We start from the raw sequence: 24,545 nt of genomic DNA, 5'->3' as shown, positions 1-24,545 counted from the left end.
CCAACAGGACTTTATGTTCTTAAGTGTAGCAAAAGCACACAGGGCTGGAGCAAAAGGAAAATGAACTTGCTAAGCTATTCACTTTTCTATGCTCAGAGATCTTGAGCTACTCATTAAGTTTAAGGAATTTTAGAGAAAGTAGACAAGATAACGTGTTACCTCCTCTTAGGTAGAGTAACAGAGACAGTCTGAAAGTCTTCAGGTTTGCAAACTCAGAAAGAGGCTAATGCTCTTGAATGTGGTTTGAAAAGCACAGAGCAAGTCCAAAATACATGAAAGGAAGCATGCTTCAAAAGCCAAAAAGACTATTCAACTTATCATGAAAAACTATTCCTCCTAACAAAATCAAAACAGAACAAAGAGATTTGGGGTTCTTTTAGCAATTTAAGCCAGGAAGTTTGCTGCTTCCCTGGTTGCATAAATAATGAAGCAAAATCCCTGCCCCATAATCATGGACAGTTCACTCAGGGCAATTAATTTACATTTTCTGGTGAACACAACACAACTGTATTTCTAAGCACGGCATATTTCAGTGTCATCTTGGTTTTGAAGAAAAGGTTTAGTCTTAATACTGCAATAGGCAAAGAATATTTATATTTATTAAAGATGCTGCATTGCCAGATACAGGGCGAGTTTTACAGTTAACAGCAGTGAACTGCCCAATAGCACTTAGCTAAACAATTTAACTGATAACATCTTTACTTTGACAGGTGTATACTAACATTCAGCGCAAAGCTCTGGAGGATAGAATGAAAAAACCCCAAGCTTTTAAGAGACTTAACATATTCTGTATTTTATTTAATATTCAGGTAGATGAATAGTAGTCATTACCAAGCCTGTAAGTGGTGAAAATTCCCCTCTGGGGCAGTTCAGTTTTAAAACACTCAGCAAGTGTTAAACACTCACTGAGTCCCTAAGACACATGTATCCATTACACTGCCCTCACTCTGCAAGACCCACAGTTCTTTAGAATATGGACATAGAAAGTTCAGCAGTTTTAAGACGCTGTAGCAGCCACTGCATTCAACACAATCACCCTTTGCCTCAGTTGAGAATACTCCAGTGAGTGATCTTTAATCTCTTCTACATTTGGTGATTTCATTCAGTATGTATGCTGCTTATTACAGCATTTTTCAGAGTACTTCAGTCTCTGAAATTCTATAAAAAGGACTGCTGGAGCAGCAATGCTTACTTTCCCAAAAGCTCACACTTTATGCATCAGGGTATATTAATGACAGTGGCTGCTTAAACCAGACAAATGAGACACTCAGAATAAATTGTCCAGCTTTTTTTTTTTTTACATTACCCTAAAACTCCCTAAACTTAGAATTGTTCCAGTCCGCCCTTTTCCTTTCCAAGTTGGATTTTCTTCATATTTCTAGGGCAGTTGCAACACAATCATTACTTGAACAGCTCCATTTACTTGTCTATCCTCCAGCCACTCTCAGCTATTTGTGTACCATGATTATTGATCAAGCTTCACAATGCAACGCTTGACTATTGCATCAAATCCTGCAGCTAAGATTAAAATAGTTACAAAGAATAAGCAGATGAGGTTCTTTGCACTCATATGAAATGCATTCCTTATAACTCAAACAACTGCCAGTTAACCCTACCTTTAGAGTACCTCTGGGTTTAAGAGTTACACATTCATGATAGATTTGGATGCCTCCATTCTCTTGAAGCCACAAGGAAAGCAAATCATACTGATGAAAGTTCAACCTCAGATACTTGCAAATACTATTTATGCCTTTAAAGCTTCTTTAGCAATCTATTTTGTTGAAGTATTTTTAAAGAGCACAGTTCTGTTCTCCTTACCTGCCACCAATCGGATTGTTCCCAAAATACCAAATATAGGCCTTGTAACAGCTGAAGGGGGAACATCTTTTTTAACTGAAACCAGAAGAAAAGAACATCAGAACTTCAAAAGAGATTTGGGAGGAGGATCTGGGATTCTAACCCACTTTCTAACCAATTTTTCATGTTTAAACAAAGTAGTCATTCAACTGAATAAGTTCAAGCTTATTTACATGACAGTATAGCAAGTAGACTCCCCAATAATGTATTGTCCAGCCAGCTTCCAGAAGCTCTGTTTTGAAAGCACCAAGACATAAAGGACAACCAAACCATAAGTGCCTGTGCCTCCCAGGTCTGTTTGCTCCTTCTGAGCCTTGGTCTATTTCTGTCTCAGAAGACTTAGGCTACCTCTGCAAAACTACCAACAACAGTATAGATGTGGCAAGGGACACAGTATTCAAAACAACATACCAAGAGATCCAAAAAGTACCCAAATAGCAATTAAAACTCTTAGCATGTGTAAATTTCATTTGTCTACACTTCTAAAACAACAGAAGGGATTTTAGAGAAATCTAAAGAAACCCAAAACATCCCCCAGAATGAAGCATTTTCTCAGAACTCTGAAAACTAAGAGAGGTAACCCTTGAATCTTCCTTCGCTTGAAACACCTTGCAGGTTCATCAGATCAAAGAGCAGCAGTGAAAGAGATGTAGACTGACAAAAGACGTGGGATAACTATCTTGCCAGTTTTGAAGGAGAAACTGAAACAATATACTACCATATTTAAAGTATCAGTGGGATGGGCACACTGCTCTTACAGGAAGTATACAAGAAGCCTAATAAAAAAGAGGGAATGACTGCTTTTACATTACTATTACTGTAGCATTTCTGTCTGTTTGGAGATTAGTAATACTGTGGTGCCAAACTCCTGAAGTATCAAAAAGGAACTCTCCCACTGCCTTCATTTTACTGTTATTTAATCAAAGTTCTTTGTTTTACATTCTCTAAAAATGAAACTAAAATTTTCGACATATCAACAGGCCTAAAACTATTCTCACTGACATTTGAATCCAGATTGGCAATACAGAACAAAAATTTATAGTAAGGATTTTTTACTGTTGCTATTTCTAGAGGCTTTATGAAAAGTCAGGTTTCAGTTTTACATAAAAGACAGCACTAGGGCAATTAGGAAAAGCTGCAGAAGCGCAGTGCTCAATCCTTCTCCTGTTTGATCTTGAACTTCTAGCACCAGCCCCAACCAGCCTGATGAGTCAGTTTCCCCTGTTGTGATGGACAGTCTTACCAAAAAACAGACAAGAACTATCACCCTGGCAACCCACAGCATCAAACCCACAGCCAAAAGGCATTTGAAGCAAAGCTCTGCAGAACAGAACAAAACCCACCGGTTTTAAACTGTAGGGAAAAAAAAAGGCAATTATGCCAATATTATCTCAGTAAGGTTCTGAAGATCTTCTTGGACTCCTGGAGCAAAACAGACAAAAAGGACAGATTGTATTCAGAAATACTGGTGAGGAGAGTCACCTGTAAGAGTCACTTCTGTGGAGACTCTGTCAATAGCAAGCACATCATCTGCTCCATCATCACAGGCTTCCACATAGAACTTCTCTGGTGTTATATGCCTTTAAGGGAATAGAGAAGAAAAAAAAGGAATTAGTTTAGCAAAACTTACTTTGGGTTTGTTTATTCTCCACCACCTGAACACAGAGCAATCAATTTCACACCTTATTTCAGCTGCAAAATAACAAAATCCTCACTGGATTGCTTCCCAACAGCCACTGATGTTGACAGTGTGCAAAAAAAAAAAAAAAGAAAAAAAAAAGCAGCAACTCCAGCTCATCAGTTATTGAAAAAATCATGGCCTGTTTAATAACCTTAATCCATTTTTTATTACTGTGAGATATGAAAGTGACTTTGTGCACACAGTGGTCCACTCTAATTCCTGTAAGCTTGAACCATACCTGGCAAGCCAAAACCCAACGCAAAATATGAAGTTTTTAAACCAAAAACTTCCTAACAGATCAGACCACATCCCTAATGTAAGTCTAATAAACATAAAAATATTGTATGAAATGATAAACACACCTGCTTCACATTAGAGTTGTAAGTATTTCAAGAATCCACTGAAAACAACACAGTAGAAACAGAAAAGTTCAAGTGACACACAAAAGCACACTAATTTATTGAAGCAGGCGTCTCAACACTATCATTTCCCAAACATGTTTGCCAGGTCTACATAACACACAGGGCATTAGCATGTATCCCCCCATAGACAGACAAGTCATACACTGACTTCCTGTTCAGATTTCATTGCCATCTTCCCCTTCCTTCCCCTCAAAACCAGCACAAACCCCAACGCCAGTCATAAAGAGTTTTTAAAGTGTTCCTTAAAAATACACCCATGGTGATATTTGCAAGAAGCCAGACACGTTATACTGTGCATTGATAGGAGGGTGATGTAGAAGTGACTTGTAGCCATCACACAGGAAATACTGAGCAAACAAACAAAGCACCCCAAACACTCTTTATTGTTCTTGACTCTTATAGTGATTTTTCTTAGTTTAGGCTTCACAAACACGGGGTCAGAGTTTTAAAATTCTTGTTCTGGTAACAAGGTAGGTATTTTTAGGCTCCTTCTCCCAAAATAGATCTTGCACTTCTACGCATCTTTTATTTTTTTTAATACTTCAGAAAGCTGAATTAGAATCCTGATTTAGATCAGAGAATCTGACAGCCAGATTTTGGTAGCAGGGGGCTACAGAACTGGCTCCTGTGAGAAGCTGCTGGAAGCTTCCCCTGTGTCTGACAGAGCCAATGCCAGCCAGCTCCAAAACAAGAGACCCACTGCTGGCCAATGCCAACCCATCAGTGATGGTGGCAGCACCTCCAGGATAACATTTAAAAAGGGAGGAAAACACTTCTGTGCAACAGCAGGAGGGGAGAGGAGTGACAACATGTGACAGAAACAGCCCTGCAGACAGCAAGGTCAGTGCAGAACAAGGGGCAGCAGGTGTTCTAGGGGCTGGAGCAGAGATCTCCCTGCAGCCCCTGATAAAGAGCAGTGAGACAAAGCCTTCCCTCAGCAGCCCATGGAGGGCCACGGCAGAGCAGAGATCCACCTGCAGCCCTTGCAGGGCCACAAGAGAGCAGGGTAATGCTGGTTAGAACAGGGTGCTATGTTGTGGGTTTGATCCTCATATGGCCATTCACTTAACAGCTGAATTTGATGATCCTTGTGGGTCCTGTCAAACTCAGGATATTCTGTGAGGCTGTGACCCCATGGGAAGTCTGTGCTGGAATAAGCTCCCAGCAGGACTTATGACCCTACTGGGAAACCATGCTGGAATAGCCTGCTCCTGAAGGACTGCACCCTGTGGAAGGGACTCACACTAGAACAGCTCATGCAGTCTCTGGGAAGGACTCACTGAGGACAGATGGGTGGAGAATTGTCTCTGGGAGAGGGACCCCATGCTGGAGCAGGGGAAGGAGTCCTCCACCTGGGGAAGCAGCAACAGAGACAAAGTGTGATGAACTGACCACAAACCCCATTCCTAGTCCCCTTGTGCTGAGGGGGGAGAAAAAAGAAGTAGATAAAATTAGGAGTGAAGTTGAGATGGGGAAGAAGGGAGGGGTGAGGGGAAGGTTGCTAGAATTTGTCTTGATTTCTCATTATTTTGTCCTGATTTGATTGTTACTAAATTAAACTAATTCCCCCAAGTTGGCTCTGTTTTGCCAGTGACTGTAATTGCTGAGTGATCTCTCCCTGCCCTTATCTTGACCCAAGAGTTGTTCCTTTTATATTCTCTCCCCTATCCAGGAGAGGAGAGAAGTGATAGAGCTACTCCAGTGTGCGCTCAGGACCAACTCACTTAAAAAGAAGACCCCACTTTCCACCCACTTAAAGGAGGACAACTTCAAAGTTTATTTAACTTTTAACTTTTAAGTTAAACCCCATTTCTTAGGGTGTATTTTGACTCTCCCAAAGGATGGTGATTCCGCAACCTAACTGTGAAATTAGAGGAAAGCCAGAGAAGAGCAAATACTGAACTAAAAAAATCCACCAAATAACATAATATAATCAACTGTAAAGCAATTAATAGTTAAGTGTTCATCAGATAATTTAGCTTCATTATAATCTATGGGTCCTAAACTGGGAAACATATCTACAGTATTTCCTTTGCAAATCACCATCCTTAAATCTTTCATGTGAACCTATTAAATGTTTACTCTTTAAAAATAAAAACATCAGAGTAACAAATACAAACATGCAGTTTGCTGAACACTGAAGCCTTAAAACATCTACTTTGTTTCCATTGCTTTTGTTTTTGATGACCTGCACATGTGCACCCCCAAGTCTTCAGGGGAGTTTCACAGCAATAATGGGAGCTGTTTTCACAGCAAAAAGCAAACAAGCGTACACAGAGAACATGGGCAAGGCAAGCTTAAAGGCATCTACAAACCCACACTTTGTTAAAGAATCTAAAAAGAAAACAGGATATACTATTGAAGATTCAGTCAGAAAGCTATTGCTAACTGGCTTGAGGAAGCCTTTTTTTTCCACAAGAGAAAGCTGTAGTTCTTCCACTGGCTTAGTTGAACACTCACCTTTCTCTGGGATGTCAGTTGACACACAAGATTCCAGCTAAAACAACAACTGGAAAGAGACTCTATGAAGTTTAATATTGGACCTGTTGTGCCATTAACACAGATGCTGATGGGCTTTTACTCTGAGCATCTCAAGCAAAGTAAGTTGAAAAAAATACATTAACTTACCAGGTCATAAACAAAGCGTTGAGAACTACAGTTTCAGATTTTGAATACTCTGTTTGAAGAGCACACCATGGACAAGACATCTCCACTGACCGTACAGAGCACAAAAAGCATTTCCATCCACGATGAGTATTTTAAAAAGCTGCTTCTTACATTATAAAGTGCAACATGGCCATGACACTAACACAGTCTCACATGCATATTGGTTAAAGCCTGTTTTTAACCAACTGAGAAGAAGCTTACAAATCTCAAACAACTGTCATATAAACAAATGTTTTCTTTACCACATGCAAGAATAACAACTTCTCCCTGAAGAACAAGAAGTTTTTTATCTCAATATCCCCAAACTGAAAAGAAAATAGAGAGAATCAGGGCTGCAACTGCAAATGATGCTTGGACTCTCAATGTGTGTCATATGCCCTGTTCTGCTAGATCAGATCCCAGCATTTCACTCTCTCAATTCCTAGACCACATTATTTCCTGCTACTACCATTGCCCTTTTAACCATTTTATCATCTTCATTTTCTCTTACACAATCTCTACAGTTTAAGCAAAACTAGAAATTTATGTTTCATATTTATTCAAAGTCCTCCTTCCCATGGTCCTCTCCCGGACTAAATTTTGTGACAAAAGCATCATGTAAAAGCAAGTTATCCTTGTTTTCAGCTGAATGGATCAAAAAGGCTTCAGCAGCTTGCAGCAGTCTGAAACAGAAGTGTTGTTTACTCTAGAGAGAGGGGGGAAACCGGGGTAAGAGGAAATGAGGTTATCAACATACAAAGTTGATAGAACTTGAACAAATACTACACTGTTGGGATCACCTTTAAAAAACTGCCTTAAATACAGCTGTAAACACAAACTAGAAAGCCTAAGGCCCTGCAAGATATTAAATTCGTGCTTCAGAAGAAGTGGGATAATTAGTGTTCTAAAAAATTTTCAACAGAAAGATGATTCACTTAGTCCTTGCTTCATTTGTGCAAGAAGTTCAATGTTTCCTAAAATAAATATAGTTGTGGAAGAGGCCAAGATTCAAAGCAGTTCCAGCCCAATTGCTGATTTACAACTTTACCAATTACCAGAACTAGGCTAGTAGTCTCATTCACACTTAGATGACCTTTTCTATCGTAAAATTGCTATAGTCAAGATGATTGCCTCTCACTTCAGAAAGGAAGCTGATGAACACTGCATGCAAGAATAGGTTCATCTCCAAACTGTACTCACCAGCAAGCCTGGATGTCTATCAAGCTTAGATAGGTATCACACATGCCAATTTTACTCATCTTACAGGGAAATATTAAATGGTGAAGAAATGATCATTCAACTAGAAATTGTAGATTCATTCTATTCTTTTAATGAAGTAAGGACAGATGAGAGTCCAAGTGCCAGTATTATATAAAAAAATAACAATCAGGAAAGCAGTATTTTATAGAAGCCCATAGTGTCTGTAGTTATGTTTAGAACTGGTTTTCATACAGCCAGCCACATTCTGGTTTTGTATAAACTTCCTGTCTTCCAGCTACATTGTGGCTGCTGTCTAGAACCATAGGTGACATCAACAGCTCTCACCACCTTGCTTCATCACCATCTTGCTTCCCTTACAACTTAACAGCATGTCAAATCTTCACAAAATTGAAATCCTTTAATTTCTTTTTTTTTTAACTAAAGGAATATTGACCAGCATTATAATGAACTATTTCTCAGTATTGTTAAAAAACAAAAGAAGTGATAAGCACAAATATTTTACATTTCTAGTGCAACTCACATTACTCAGGAGAAGTAGAGAAGAACTGCAATCACCAAATCCCCATTTCAAATATTATTAAAGATGACTTGGATTTCATTTTGATAATCTTCTCCAACTGAAACTGTATGGATTGATGCCAAGAGATAAAGCAACACAGTTGATTTCATTCCTACAATTCGAAGTTGCAGGGAAAAAGTATTGATTCCTAACATAACAGAAACATTACGAAAAACAAAATAAAAAAAGAACAAACCACTGCTTGCTTACACCAAGTGTAAAATCAGACTCATTTGCAGCTGAGATAGTATTTCTTTTGTTTGTGTATTTGTTGTGAAGTTCCACTTCCTTAGTTATGCTATAAAGCAGCACTGTGGATCATACAGATGATGCACAGTTGCATCCCACATTTTAATTCGGCTGATCTTACAGACAGGAATATTCCTGTGTTCAGATACAGCATGAAAGAGGACCCAGCACGCTCTAATGGCCACTAAAGATAGTACTTCACTCAAGCCTTCTAGGCCTCAACAGCCAAACCCTTACTTGCAGTAATTGATTATTTCACCATAAATACTTAACATTGCTCTAATGCAGGAAACTCTTTGATGTCAGCCTCTGAATACTGTAATAAAGCAAGCCAAAAGCACACCCTGTACTGCACTTGATGCATTTGGGATCTTGAGCACAGCAAACTGCTCTGCAGTTCATACAGGAAAGATGTTAGTTTATGCAGAGACCCAACAGTATGTTAAGTAACAGAACTAACACTGGTGGTTTCAGCACTCCAGAGATTCCAGATTTTCTAGGTGAGCAGGTGTGCTAATTATATGTCTCCCATAAATATTATCCTCAAGCAGAAACAGCTCAAGGAATTGGAACATCTCCCATACAGCAGTAGTTGTTGCAGGGAGAAAACACCCAGGATTTAGAAAACTAATGGAAATACCATTTTCAAAACAAACCAGAAAAAGCATGTATTAAAGGTCTAGCTACATAACGTTTATTTCCAATGAAGTTTCACTCTAGATGAAAATAATTTACTGCACAAGTTAATGTTCTGCTCAACCAACATCCCTGAGCTGTACCAAGACAGCCACTTAGATGGAGCAGGAAGAAAGTAGCTGTTCTTTCTGGATGTGTTATTCAAACCAAAATGCCCTTTCAGACCTCCCCCCAAAAAACACACACAAGTGGAAGGCACTGTGTCAAGCGCAGTAGGTACCAAAGACTGACAAGTACTTTCACAAAGCATGTGAGGCAACATTGCTATAGGCAGGAGGAGTTCAATCTGAAACACAGCTAGTGTCTTGGCCCCTTAGGACACTGAGAAGGCTATCAGCAAGATAAATCTTCATCCAAGCACAAAGAAAAAAAAAGTAATTTTAACTGAGCCAAAACAACAGCCAGAATTTTCTCTATTCTGCAGACACCCTTAACAACCAGTTTTTATATATTAAAAATTGGATTACATTAATATTTATATATTAATAACTGCCAGGGACTGGCAACTCCACTGCCAGTTGTTGATGCAATACCAGAAATAGCTGCTTGAATTTTACAATTTATTCCTGTGGCTACCAGAAGAAGTTACTTAACTATAGCAATGACAGAGACAACTATGGACAGCAGTTTTCAGGTTCATAGTTTTTCCCAATAACTGGTAATGTAACTCAGTAAGTTCCATAAGCAGCACAAATGCCAGACAGCAGCACTTTTACTGTTACCACCTGAACTTGACTGATGACACTGGTCAAAGCACAAAGGATGTGAACCACTACTTTTGATAAGGTGGAGAACTCAAGAGGTTTGTGTTGAGAATCAGAACCTGTGGCTGGGTGTACAGAATGGGGCCCTGCAGAGGACTGCAATCAGAGAAGCTCCATACAGAACCAGCAGACTGCCCAGAAAAGGCACCGTTGCAGAATCTGACCATATCATCTTGAGAGTGAGTAATCAGTTAAAAATCCAAACCCAACCACTGCCATCACTAAATCCCCAAACTGAAGTCCAGCCTGGATTTCTCACAAGAACATTCTCCTTTGACCTTGACAATCTGGTAGGTTTGACTCATCATTCAAGTTATGGCTCTATATCTTCAAATGCTTGAATTGAATGCTGCAGCCATTATCACAACTCAGTGTAATGACAAGAAAAGAAAACAAGCTCATTTTTCAGAACACAAAACAGTTCTGTTTTCATGTTTATGAAAAAAAAACTCATGTTAAACTACATCTGAGACAGCCTTGTTCTAAAATGATCAAAGCTTACTTTTAGCCAAGATTAAACTTTGAATGAGAGAATTCTTTACTAGCCTGTATCCAGGAAAATGCTTTTACTTGAAAAAAATTCTCAGCAAGAACAACTGTGCACTACAAGTCACACAACTGCTACACACACAACTCACCTTCGCTCCTCTGTAGCCAAAAAGATCAGAAGATCAGCTTAAAGAAAGACAAATACTGCTAAGGTGACATGAAAAAAAAAAAAAAAAAAAGCTTTCTGTCAGGAAAAGCCTTTCAGCCATCACTGGTATCTTACTCTTGCGCAATACCCAATTATCTCCAGGGTCGGTGTACCCACACATCGCTGCCTAACCAAAATAAGAAGCCTGGTGACTTTGAAACACATAACAGCATTATGGCAAACTGTTTATACAGATAGTCTCCAAAAGATCTGTTTGCTCTGAATCCAAAAGATGACTCTCAAATGAAATTTAACAGAGCATAAAGTACAGTTAAATCAGGCTTAAGAGTCACTTGCAGATACTGCTGCCCGAAAATGGAATCGGTAACTCAATTACGGAGTTTCCAGCAACTGTTTAGAGGTCATAAGCCTGGGAACGCCTTTAGGACACACAAAGACACTTCACTTTTGGCTTCAGACAGTCATGAAGAGTCTCACGCTCAGAGCAGTATCCTCGGGTGTTTGAACCGGGCAGTGTGAGGGTTTATAATGGAGATGCCTCTTGCAGTGTTAACTTTGCACCGCTTTCGGTTATGCAACTTCTGCTGCTGTATTAAAGGCAGCAAACAAATATGTGGCATACACACAGACGTTCAAAGGGTTACAGTCTCCCGCAAAAGAAAAATTGTTTCAATAAAAAAATTACACGGGGTAGTTAGAAGAATTTATTAGGAAAAGTCACAGCAGGCACAGCACAGGAGAGTCCTGAAAGTTCAAAGCCCTCAAAGTTCAGTCATCAGCTGGCATCAAACGCATCACACACCACAAAAAAAAAAAAAAAAAAAAAAAAAAAGCCCATTTGTGTCACGAGAGACCGATGGACAAGCACGCCCAGGGAACCTTCTGCTGGCAAGCGGCGCTGCACACACACAGCCTCACACAGTGCCCGAGCCCTACAGCAGCCACCCCCAGCACGAAGGCAGAACCACAGAACTGTCAGCGCTGGAAGGGATCTCCGCAGATCAGCCGGTCCAACCCCCCTGCCGAGGCAGGGTCACCCAGAGCAAGCGACACAGGAACGCGTCCAGGTGGGCTTGGAATGGCTGCAGAGAGGGAGTCTCCACAGCCAGCAGGCAGCCCCGGCTCCTCACGCCGAGGGAAGCCCCGCAGGCATTGACCTCGCGGACACGCGGGAGGGCAGCGAAACAAACACGGGAGCCGCCCGCCCGCAGCGCTGTGGGATGGACGGCGACAGGGGAGCCGCGTCCTCGGCCAAAGTCCTCCCTCCTCTTACTCCTCCCGCACCCAGCCGCCACCTCAGGCCAAGCCCTTCGCGGTCACCCGGGTGAGCGAGGGAGCCGAGATGGTCAGAAGGGGCAGAGGACAGGCCGGGGGAAGGCAGGGGACGGCAAGGGACGGGCGACCGTCGCTCCACCGGCGGCTCCTCCCTTCCCTTTCCCTCCCCTTTAGCAGGTGCCAGAGCCGCGTCACCCCCGTCCCAACGGGGCACTCACAGCTTTAGGCTAGCGTAGGCCGCCGCTGCCGTGGTTCCCGCCGGTGCCGCCGTCGCCATCCGTCCCCTCGGGCCGTCCTCGGCCGCCGGCTCCGCTCCGACCCGGCCGCTCCCTCCCTGCCCGACTGACGCGTCCCCGGGCCGGAGCGACGGGGCCCCGCTCGGGACAAACCTCCGCGGGCGCGCTGGCCAGCCCAGGGCGGGGCGCCGCCTATGGCAGGGGGAGGCGGGGCCGAGCGGGCTGGCCCGCGCCGCCATTGGCTGAAGCAGCGCGAGGGGATTCTGGTGAAGTGCGCGGGGGCAGCACAGAGTTTTCGAGCAGGGCCAGTGGCGCAATGGATAACGCGTCTGACTACGGATCAGAAGATTCTAGGTTCGACTCCTGGCTGGCTCGGCTGCTCTTTTTTCACCCCTGCTCATGCATTTCTTTTCCCCGCCTTGTACTTCGAGCCGCGAGTGCTGCCTAGAGTCCCCCCTCACTTCTGTACAAGCCCACCGCTGCCACCTTCTTGCCCCCAGTGTGAGGGTCTCCAAGCTTCCCAGGGCTGGGTGTTATTACAGGGCTTCCCGCCCTTGGCAGTCCCCCAACTCGGGGACAGCTGCTGTCCATCTGGCCACCCTTCTGACCCTGCACGCCATGGGGTTTGGCAAGGAGCAAACCTGGGGCACCTCCTGGCCAGTTTCTCACCGGACTCAGCTCTCTGGGTGTCATGCCCCAGGTTTGGGCAGCTTCTTGCCCCAAGGAGGGGGAACTATAATTAGTTACTCCTATTTATTCACTTTGTTTTAGCTGATAGTTCCAAGCTGCTGTGGTGCTGCTTGACCAACATCCAGTCTTCAGGCGTGAGGCATCTGGTAGCTCACAGCAGGGGCACCATGCAGCTGCCTGACTCTCAGACACATGGGAACAGTACCCAAAACGTTCTAAGGAACCCATCCCCACCAATGCTGCAAAGGAGACTCTCATTCTGGAGTCAGAGCCCGCTCCCACATGCAGCACATCCCTCCCCAGCCCCTCAGCCTGGGACCTGGGCCTCCCCAGAAGGATTCCAGAGCAGGACAGCCTCCCGTGGAGCTGCAGCAAATACCAGCTGCCTGCAAAGGACTGGAAATTCCCAGTCAACCCCAGTGAGGTTCTCCCCACCCTCAGCCACTGAGGTGGGGGACAGGAGCAAGGAAGAGGCTGGGAAACCATCATTTCACAGCATAACTCCCCCCACTACAGACTCTGGGCAATGACAATCATTTTAAGTTTAGGAAAGACTCGACTCTGAGTGTTGCTTAAGATACTGTTTTTAATCACTGAAATCACAACAGGCCAGCGGCTTTGTTCTGCTACCGGTCTTCATTCTTTATAAATACTTAACGGCACAGAGGAAAAAGGCTGTGTTCACAGGAGGCTAAGGTTAGTTACATCAGCACAAATCCAAAAATATTCTCTTCTGGAGCCGAGCTTTGAAGGAAACATAAAATAACTAGTACCATTCAGTATCGTTAGCCAGGCTCTGGATTTGCTTTCCAGATCCAGAAAGTCGGAGCCTGGGTGTGTGTGCCTGGGTCCCTGCCTGGCCAGGCTCCCGCAGACCTGCTGCGTGGGGAGGAGGGTTGGTGCAGGGCTGGGAACTGCAGCCCAGTCATCCCTCTACCAGGGCCGCAGGGCATTCCTGCCTTTACAGGACTCTTTGCCGTGTATTTGCACGTGGAGACAGTAAGGATTTTTATTGCTCAGCAAAGCTTTGCTTCTCCTTAGGAAAAGGGTGGGTGAGCAGTTCCAAGCTCTCTCTGGGCTTGTGACAGGAAGATGTCTGCCCAGTCAGCTTCAGTAAGTACAGCCAGGGCCACTGCAGCCAGAGAGCAGCAGGACACAGAAATGGAAAAGAAAAATGAATGCACAAATGCTGTGTGATGACGAGAGATGCAACCCCCTTCCCAGATTCTCCCAGTGGCACAGGCACTCAGAGAATGGGGGAAAGGGATGTGGATCTGGTCATAGCCCTTCCCTGCCCGCAGGTACTCACTCCAGGGGTATTTCCCAGTGATGGAGCCTGTGTCAACTTGTCATTACATTCATGTGCAGAAAGTTGCTTAGAAGGCACCTACAAGCACTTGGCATGGGCACAGGGATGTGAAAGGCAGGTGTGTCACAGGCAGCACCTGCCACACACCCACGTGCACACACACAAATGCATACACCACCCCAAAAGGAGCACACAGCAAGCGGTCAAGGCCCACATGGGTGGGTTGTTTTTTTTTTTTTTTTTTTTTCCAAAGGAAAGATAATTCTTTCTTTGGAATGGCCAGCCAAACTCATGCCAACTCTTGGAAGCCCAGTTTCCCCCTTTCAAGATTGCCACATCACACCTGACTGCTGATGAAACACCATCATTTCCAGACTAAGCAGCTATTCACTTAGTAGTAAAAAGATCTCAAAAAAAAAAAAAAAAAAGAAAGGCATTTAAACTTTGAAAGACTGGGAAAACGTTTTAAAAGCTCACAAATGAAATTCAGAAACTGAAGAGCCACAGATCTTTTCAAATGCTCCTTACCAGAGTGTTAGAAACTGCTGTTCCCTGTGTTTTAACATCAGAGCAGTTTCCCAAATTGCTTTGATCACAGGTGCTTCTTACACTTTAAATTACACAAAAACGTCTGCTGCTTCTATAGCTGGGGCCTTCCTCTGGCTCTTATGCAAAAATCTCTATTTGAATGAGTTTCTGTATTCTAAGCAATAGAAATTTAACAGCATGATCTGAATGAAAAAATCTTTTAAGCTCTGATTCCTGAAAGCAGGCTTCAGGGAATTCACTTGAGTAACTATTTGCATGAGAGTTACTCATTACCAGCACAATGGGACTTCCAAGGGTCCCTTACTTTAAAACCAGTCAGAAGAACTTGCTGGGGGAGGAATCAGGACTAACTTTTCATAGCACATTTTCATAGCTTCTTAATAAATTAAATGGCAACAAGGTTCATGTGAACAGCAAAACCCAATGTGTATCAGCAAGGAGATAGGTGGAATTTAATATGTGTTTTGAAATTCTTCTGCAAAGGACACAGAGCCTCACACCTCCAGCTCCAGAGATATTTTTCCCTTTGGGGAGCTGCCTGAAGGCAGGCAGTGAGTTTGCAGCTCCACAGATGCCTGGTGAGAGAGTCACTGTCCAGGATGCCCCTGCCTCCCCCTGTGCCAGACCCACTGTCAGGCAGCTGCACAGCTGGGGGGGGACAAGCTGGGGAAAATCAACAGCAACTCAGGCACTCTCAGCCTGGGAGAAATAATAAGGAGCCTAAATCAATTCGAACTCCCAGAGATAAAAGCATTGCAAGTTAGCACACACACAGGGGTGCAGGGCAGTGCAGTAGATACTTTAGCTTCAAAACCACAAGCTCACAGGCTCCTTTTTCAAGAGCTTCACACTGTCACTTCCAGTTCTAGGAAAGGAGAGTGTTAGCATTTAATAATTTATAGGGGACCTCAAAACTGGAAGTAGGCCAGCCTTCATTTCCCCAGTGGTGAGGGATACAGGATGGCTGACAGGAGTAAGAAGACACTGTGTGGGGGCAGAGGCCAAACTCTCTGGCGATGCAATGAGGGCTCTTGCAAGATACCTTGCCACAAGCTGCCCGCTTAAGGCTTTCCATGAAGGAAAACTGTCCTTCCCACCATCCCCTTCTCTTCTGCTTATTTTGAGGTTGGGGGAAGGCTGCAAGGGTTGTGGGGAGGGCTTATAGAAGCTTAAACTGCAGTTTAAAAAGAAAATACCAGTCCCACTAGTGTTTTCAGATCTTTACAAAATGAAGGCCCAAAAAATGCGCACAAGGGCTTGATCTAAAAAATCAAGAGGTAGCAAAAGCCTGAACTACATAGCAGCTGGTCTTTCAGAGACAGCAACAGATTACCAAGGCTGGTGTTCCCAGCTGCCCAGGACTATCTGAATTATTCACTAGGGATTGTGAGCTGGTGTTATTTTCCACCTCAGTCCCTTTACACAGTCCTAAGATCACAGTCACACCTTGCCCCCTCCCTGCTCCAGCCCTGCTGTGCTGCAGGACACAAGCTGATGAGATGCACTGGGGTGAGAGCACTATGAGATTTGCCCTGGCTGTTGTTGCCCTCGATCCACCTTGCTTGGATGCAGCACTGCTTACATTTCGTGTCAGCTCCCATCCCTTTCCTAACCAGCACTTGGAGGCTAAATTTAAGGTTCTAGGAGGGCTCACATATTTGGGGTCAATTCTACCTCCTCTAAAATCTCAGGTAAAACACTCAAAAATATATTTCACAGTGGTAAAGTGCCCTCCCTTGAGCTTTCAGTCACACTGAAGGGATGCATGTCCCAAGGAAAAACGGTGCTGCAGAGCCAAGCTACACAAAAGCTCTGGATGGCTTCCAGACAGAACCAGCCTTCAGCCCTGAGTTGCCTTCCCCATCCTGAAGAGCAGTGGAAACAGAGGCACTTGCAGCTGAATGGGGCAGAGGGCTGGATGGTCAGGTGGCACCATGGAACTCCATGTCAAGCCCACCAAGATCCTGAGGCTGGGGCAGTTTGATATTTCAGCCATGGCAAGGTGATTTATTAGCACAGGCAGAGACCAGCAACTTGCTGCTACCTGACACCTGTGCTGCTCCAGATGGGTACACGTTGCTGTCTGACTACATCAAGTGAAGTTCAAGCTACATCCACGCTATTGGAAAAGAGGTTTGGTTGAACTGTAATGGGTTTTTAGCATGGGCATGTTTTGGGAGTCCCAGTGCCATGGCTCAGCTAATTTGCTGTCCTTTCCATACTGAAAAGATCTTCAAGAATGTCATCCCATCCTTTGCCAGTTACCTTCAGCATAGATACATGAGGATTTAACTAATTTTCCACACAAAGAAAGAGTAGTTAAGATCCCCAACTGCATCTGAGGCTTTAAATTAAGAACATTTTGTCAAAGGAAAGTACCAGTACATGAGGGGCTGCACAGCTTTAGTAGGTACAGAACATGCCCTGCAGGCACACCTATCACACATGTAACACACATGAGGAGAACAGATTTCTTTGACTATAAAGTGGGGGTGGGGAGTCAAGAAATGAAACAATTTGTCTTCCTGCTTTTTCAGCAGAACGGAAAGTAAGGGCCAAACTCTCTAACCCCTTCCTCAGATAAGCTGTTATTATTCATAGGAGCAAATCTGTTTATGCCAACATACTCATCTGAGTTCAAGTTGTGGAGCTGTGTAACAAAGCCCTCATAACAATCTCAAGTTCGCTCCCCAAGCTCTAAATAAGCACCACTATGAAATGGCTTTGTGCTGGGTAAACACCACGAAAAGGAATAGCCAGGCTGAGGGCTGAGCTGTGAGGACAAACTGGAAAACTCAGGCAACTGTCTATGTATGGACAGCTTTTTTCCAAAGCAAGCTCTGCAAGCAAGAATGAGAGTGGATTTCCCCCATGTCCACACTTTCAGCATCCCGACCTTTCCTTTCCAAGTATGATGCACTGTTCAGACTCTGACACAGCAGACTGGCCCCTGTGTGTCATGCTGACACACAAGCCTGGGCCCCAAGTCATTGCAGTAGCTTAGCCTAGCTTGTTCCAGGTTTTTGTTCTGTTTGAAATGGGACGTTGGCCTCCAGTTGCCAGACAGCATTGCCTGGTTTGTGCTTGGAGAGTTGGTGCTTTTTGCAGCCAGACTTGATACTGGAGTTCAGGGAATTAACTGAAAGGTCCGAGTGTGCCATTTTGCACAGATCCCTTTCTTTTCTTTTCCTAAAGAATTAATAAAAAGAGGGAGTATCTAAAAAGCTGGTACTAAGAGGTTGATGTCCTTCAGGGAACCTGATGAAATATGCTTTCAGAAAACAGTAGACTGATCGGATGTCTCTGGCAGGCAGGCAGGCAGGCAAGCCAGCCTCTGGCTTTTTGATTGTGCATGGCACGATCTGAGTTCATAGGCACAGGAGCAAATTGTGCTTTCACTGAAGAATGTTTCAAAATCAGCCCAGAGGAATCTCCAGGCAGCAGAAAAAGGCACATAAAAGTAAACTGATCTGTTTAGATAACATGCCACATTCTTGGTCAAGTAGACATGGTTTGATGCAGCTGAAACCCACAAGCATACAAACTTGGTGAATCCAGCAAAAATCTCTCATATCCTTTGACAGGAACATTGCCGACTGGTGAAAAACACGCACAGGAAATCAGCTGAAGGTTGAAGGGAGAGGGAGATCATGTAATGAGTCTTCTGTCCTGGCTTTCCAACGTTGGCCATGCTGACTAGTAGTGGTGCTGGTAGGCAGCTGCTGGGGTTGTGCCATTCTCTATGTGTTTCAGGTGACAGGAGTGACAAAGCAAATGTTCATCCAGTGGGTAGCAGCGATGTCCGTCTTCGTCGTTCAGTTCCATCCCACAGTCCTGCAATGAGAGACCGTGCAAATTATTAGAGCTTGTGTTCATCTTCCAGCGTCAGCTGGGGCCTGGCTTCCAGGAAAGTGATTTTGTGACAAGGACAGAAGATACCCAGCCAACAGCTCCTTTCTAATAGATCCAGCAAGTAGCACAAGAAGAAAAACATAGGCATTTTGATAGGCAGCCTTGTACAAATTTGTTTAAAGCAGTTTATTCAATAAGCTTTATCTTGTGGTAAAGGTGCAGCCCTCTGTATTTTAAACATGCTCGTGTCTCCTTACACAGTCAGGTTATAGTCACCTCTTCAGTTGTACGGATGTGAAATCAGCTTGTGGAGTCAGGGCCTCTTTTCACTGCATTATAAGCAGAGTGAGAAAAGACAACTATTTATTTTAATTCTCAATGCAGAAGTATGGTGGCTTTCTGAGAAGCCCTGCATGGAGACTAAATGGTTTTTAAGAGCTGGCATCCCCTGGATTTTTTTCTTGTGCAGCCATATCCTTTCTCCAGCCCCAAAGACACATTCATTTCCTATGAGAGTGAAGGTAACTTACACCCCACAGGATCAGTCACCACCTTAGCATTTTTCAGCAATCTGACTTGGAAATCAGATACACTGATGTGATCTGGAGCTCGAGGCTTCTGAAAGGCAGCATTACACCTTACTAAGTCACCATGCTTCCTGCATTAACAAATAATCTGCCAAGTTTGAAAAGCAATAATTAATTTGTTGCCTGTAACTTCACAGATAGCAAATGAAATTAGAACTGAAACACATTGCTGCAGAAACTTTTGTCCTCAATCTAGAAATTTCTCAGTCACTGACAGAAAGGGTCTCAAACTGCAAGGTTTGAATTGCTCAGCTACTGCTGCTGTAAGGCAGGAGATTTATTTCCATCCTAAAAATAATAGTAGTTATGACTATTAAGCGCCCATTCCCTGAGAAAGCTGCTGACCTACCTCACAGTGATAACATTCCACATGGTAATCCTTGTCCATGGACACAACCCGAATGGTCTCATCAGACCCCTGTGAACATTTGAGCAAAGCAGAAATTACAAAGGATTACAGCAGGATCAGACACATGCACTCTGCAGATTGCTTCCTGCAACAAAATGAATGTTGAGGAAATGCATTTGGGCAGCTGGTTGGAAACCACAAATAAATCCTGCCACTTGCAGTTATTTTTACAGTAAAGCTTCATCATTGACTGACTGCAGATCTCCTCTAAAATGTGACACCAGAAATGTAAAAATGTTCTCTGTTTAACAATAACATCTATCAGAAATCACAAATTAATGACCTGGTAATTTCAATAAATCACATTTTTCATAATTTTAAATTAGTTTTGCCCAAGATTCCTCTCCTCCAAGTATTAAAATAAGTTAGTCCCAGAAGGGTCACATAGAGGACATTCACGAGTGCCACCAGCATCTACTGACATAAAGGAAAATTCTTGTGAACATAAAACTAGCAGCAGCATAATCCTGCAGGAGATGAAAAAAGCAGCCTGGCCAAGGAAGAGTAAGCTTCACCACTGAACTAAAGAAGGGTCACATCTCAAGAACAGTGCATGAAATTAGACCAAACGGTTGCACTCCAGAGGAAGCAACCGTCTCTCCCCATCCACAAGCACATCCGTTTTGACACACGGTAAAGTGTGAAAGAGAGCAAGGCCTGACACTCCTGCCCCAAGGGGATATGGAATAGAAGGTTCTCACCTCAGAGGGCAGAATGGGAAGTCCACACGCTGCGCACTTTGGAGCTAAAACTCTGGAAGAGCAATGAGAAATTGAAGGCAAGTTATGAAAGAGGGGCCTATATATTCTCAGTGATAACATGAAAAGCTGCAGCTGTAAATCCCTTACCCACAGGAAAGCTTTACATCCTGAGATCATAAATTCATTTGAGCATTTATTTTAAGTAATGCTTGGCACACATTGCAGGCAAAAAGAGATTTTATATTTTACACTTAGTGCCAGAAAAAATACAAAATTCCATTTAAAATTCTTGGCCGCTACCGAGACATTTGGAAAAGAAAATGAGGAGGAACTGAGCAGGACTGTCCCCAGAAAAATACATTAAAAGAAGTGGCAGCCCCTGGGCAGAAAACTTCTGAGAAAATACCACATGACTGCACAGCTTCTTAAGGCCTTATAACACAATAAACAATTAAATTAAATTGCAAGGAAATATGAATTATTTCAGAATAACGATGGCATACAAGGCCACTAACCTTGGCAACAGGATTGTAACAACTCTAGTCTTGGCACAACATAGAAGAGTTCCAAGGGCTGCCTGAGCAACAATTAATACTCTCCCTGCTCAGAAAACGGAGCAAGGACCAAAGCAAGCCAGAAGGACACACAAAATGTGTGCAGCTCTAGTACCATAACTACCAGCCATTTTATTTTACTGTCTAAATAAGCGATTTATAAAGTGGATTCATCAGTTGTTTAATTTAGAACGGGGTGAAAGTTTTGCTTTGCAGGTTCAGTGGCGATTCTTTAAAAGTCAAATTCAGCCCTTCGACTACTCAAAAAGTAAATCGCATTGATTTCCACAGGCATTCACAGGTTTACCTTAAAGCACACTAATTTCGTACATCACTGAACACTTCAAGAGCATTATTTCTCAATCTCTGCTTTGTAGAAGGGGCAGCTGATGCCCAGAGGTTATTTGACTTCATCAGAGTTACACAGGAGCCAATGGCTGGATAAGAGGAGAGAGGAGGAATTTCCAGGGTCTAGCCCCATCCTCAGACTTCTAACTCTGTCCCTATTTTACTAATCTGCACTCCTAAGTAGCTGAAAAGCTAAATTAGAGGTTTGCTGCTTGGAACATCTCTGCTGTTTATTTTGCCCTTACTTGTGGTAATCTCTGACACAGTAGATTTTGTTTTCAGAGTCTACAGTGAATGGCACACCATCCAGACACTCGTTGCAGATGACGCATCGGAAGCAGCCCGGATGATATGATTTCCCTAGAGCCTGCAGGATCTGCAACAGAGCAAGAGAATGGAAAAATGCACATGAAGAGCCAATAGAGGTGAAAATAGTAAACACACAGCTTTACACCAGATAATGCTGCATATTCATCAGCGAGCCTGTGTCTTTTCTCCTCCATCTCATCTGAAAAATCAGTTAACAAGGATGGAAAAGGCAGCTGGAATCAATGTATAGCATCTGGCTCTAGAGATATTAATTATTAGCATGGGTAAGAAAACAATTTAGAGACTGAGTTAAGGTATTTAGCATGACAAAGGATAGAAGTGACAGAATTTAAAGGAAAGAAAATAATTTCTGAAGTCAAGAAGTAGAGAATACTTAGCAAGATCACAAGGCAAGATGTACCAGCTGAACAAAGGAAATACACTTTTAAAATCTTCATGAGAAGTTGAAACCAGTATTATTACTAGGTTTTCCTAATTCCTTAGATATTGAAGGCCTTTGTACTTGCTCGCCTGACTTTCTAATTAGCAGAGACTATGGAAACTGTGTTGAACTCAACAGCTGCCATTCACTACCTGGAATACCAAGGTCAGTCGAAGGATCAGACGTCTGAGCAGGAAATAGCTTCCAGTTGTAATGCTTTCCAGTGTAAGCAGGCAAACAAAGATAATTAATGATAAGCATTAGAAAAGGTTGAGAGGCATGCTGTGAACCAGAAATTCCTAATTTCTATGCCTCAGCTGTAGTCTTACACCACCTGCTGTACCTGTCTCCCTCTGAACATCCTCTAACTGAATGCTAACCCCCTGAGTGTCCCCCACCCCATGCACACCTGAAATGGATGGCACCTGCTGTAGCCTAATTTTGCTTCACAGATCTGAACTGAGGTCTGGATCACATCCTTTGGGTCAAATCTGCTCCCCAGAGTAGCAGTATCCACAAAAAATGACAAGGAAGTGACTTAATCCAGAAGACACATGGGAAGCCACAGCTTGACTGCAGGAAAGAGAGGCTGAGAGAGCTGCACTGATGCCTCACAGCAAGGGAGCACTGCAGAGCCACAGCACTGCTGAGCAGGAAGCATCAACAGGATTACAAATATACTGTCCAGAGAAGTCCAAAAAGGGATGAAAGACCCTGCTCTGCTTTTCAACGCCCACTGAAAATGGGCAGAGCAGTGTCTCTGGACCACATACAGTAGGGTGCCAGCTTCACTTCCCTGAAAAAATCAACAAAAGGCTCAGTGGATTTTCCTTCTGATACCAGTCTCACACTAGGCAAATTACTAGATGATAACTAGTAGCATTGGATATGAAAATATTTTGGTTTTGATGCTTTCTTCTAAAAAGCTGTGGGAGTTTTTTCTCCTAAAGCAATTATCACTTACCATGTCCATTATCAAATGACCACAAATGAAACACCTGTCAGCCGACTGCTGGAAACCAGAATACTGCAAGGACAAAAAAGAATTCACACTTAAAATTTCACAAGGCCACTCATGCATAAAGAACAGTGTACTGTGGAGTGTTATTTGCGTATTTGTTATTGCTCCTTTTTCCATGCTCCTTACATAGAAAAGCTAAACTTTCCAATGCTTTTTTTGTTACATAAAGGTGTGGACAGATGATATTCTCTCTGATACGCTATTTAAACTTCTGACTGCCCAGTTTCAGAAAGAGTACAAGTTCCTGTGACTAAGTCCAAAACTCAACTTCAATTAAGTATAAAAATAAATACCATAAACACACATGCAAATAAGGCAGTTACTAATAAGACTCATTTACATGCTTATTTAATCACATGAATCTACAAGACAAGAACCTACTTGTGTTTATTGCATATTTACGTCACAACATCTGTATATATAGGCCTGGAAAGCCAAAGTTTTCTTTGGTTACATGGTTATAATTCTGTTGAAGCTTCTCTGAGGTCAGTGATATTTTTACAGTTCCCTGTTAGGATAGCAATCAAATCTGGCCTAGAGCAACTTTTTTGCTGTTTTTGCTGAGGTCTATTGGTAAGTAACCGTCTGTCATGTCCATGACACGTAACTTGGGCACAGCATATCATCTACCTGATTGAAGGAAATGCAAACTTGCAAAATGAAATATTTTAGGTGCATTTAATCCTTTTATTTTTGTCTTATGTAGAATATATCAAGGAGAACAAAGAAGATGAACTTACCTCTTTCTGACAGAAATCCACTAGGATTCACCAATAAGTAAGCAAATACAACTTTTTCAAGTTTCAAGGAAGGCTCAATCTACCAGGACTCAGGGGAAGAAGAGTGTACGGATTTTTATCTGCACCAGCCAGGGAGAGGACTGAGAAGTTGCTTCATGCTTAGGTACACTCCAACAAAATCCATTGAGGGCAACAGAAAGATATCCATTAAGATACCCATTAGGGGAAAAAAGAAATTTACCCCATTCATCTCACTCCTGCCTCCTCAGTATGGCGACGGACACAATGCTTTGAAGGAGCCATCACAACAGGTTATGCCTTTGGCTAGGGGTCTGTGCCACAAAAGCAGGACCTCCACATGTGGGCAGCCACCATCACTGGGGCTGGCCCTGGGAATATGTTGGAGCAGAAGGGCCAGGCAGGATGTTGGACCAGAAGTGTGTGAAACACACAGGCAAAGCTGACAGGCAGAAAGGCTGTGAGTCTGCTGGCGACACTGAGACGTCTCATTACAAGAGTCAACTGGGTGCTTACCAGGAAGTCTTCTTCACAGAACACCTTTCCATTGACAAAATAAAAGGCTTTTCCTCTCAGCTTTCGACCTAAGGAAAAAATCACAGAGGTAAGAAAAAGATCAGCAGAGAGCAAGGAGAAAATGTGATCAAAACATGGCTGCTGAGAAGCAAACAACAATGAAGACATCCAAGGACAGATGTCACATAGCTGGAAAAGAACACTTAACCCTAGCACGGGTCTTCCCAGACTCAAGC

General features: G+C 43.2%; 2 protein-coding genes and 1 non-coding gene across 5 annotated transcripts in view; 1 reads left to right on the top strand and 2 right to left on the bottom strand.

Moving 5' to 3' along the window:
• Positions 1-12,446, bottom strand: part of SACM1L (SAC1 like phosphatidylinositide phosphatase) — a 30,326-nt gene extending 17,880 nt beyond the window's left edge. For both annotated transcript variants that reach the window (XR_010743839.1, XM_066321542.1), the window contains exons 1-3: positions 12,247-12,446; positions 3,340-3,437; positions 1,819-1,893 (exon numbers count right to left, since the gene is read on the bottom strand). Coding sequence is in view for 1 of the 2 variants with exons in the window: in XM_066321542.1 (XP_066177639.1) it covers positions 1,819-1,893; positions 3,340-3,437; positions 12,247-12,305 (232 nt within the window). In the remaining variant the exon portion in view is untranslated. The remainder of the gene's footprint in view (positions 1-1,818; positions 1,894-3,339; positions 3,438-12,246) is intronic.
• Positions 12,447-12,566: 120 nt separating this feature from the next.
• Positions 12,567-12,639, top strand: TRNAR-ACG (transfer RNA arginine (anticodon ACG)). Its single transcript has one exon. It is a non-coding gene; the product is annotated as a tRNA-Arg (tRNA).
• Positions 12,640-13,520: 881 nt separating this feature from the next.
• The window catches only part of LIMD1 (LIM domain containing 1), a 32,567-nt gene continuing 21,542 nt past the window's right edge, over positions 13,521-24,545 (bottom strand). The window contains exons 3-8 of one of the 2 annotated variants that reach the window (XM_066321510.1): positions 24,310-24,377; positions 22,979-23,041; positions 21,509-21,639; positions 20,362-20,413; positions 19,601-19,669; positions 13,521-18,646 (exon numbers count right to left, since the gene is read on the bottom strand). In XM_066321510.1, the coding sequence (XP_066177607.1) occupies positions 18,509-18,646; positions 19,601-19,669; positions 20,362-20,413; positions 21,509-21,639; positions 22,979-23,041; positions 24,310-24,377 (521 nt within the window). In that variant the 3' untranslated portion in view covers positions 13,521-18,508. The other variant, XM_066321519.1, reaches the window with a different exon arrangement.

The sequence above is a fragment of the Sylvia atricapilla genome, chromosome 1 (genome assembly GCF_009819655.1).
Source record: "Sylvia atricapilla isolate bSylAtr1 chromosome 1, bSylAtr1.pri, whole genome shotgun sequence".
Lineage (NCBI taxonomy): Eukaryota > Metazoa > Chordata > Aves > Passeriformes > Sylviidae > Sylvia > Sylvia atricapilla.
This window is presented reverse-complemented; position numbering and strand designations above follow the sequence as displayed.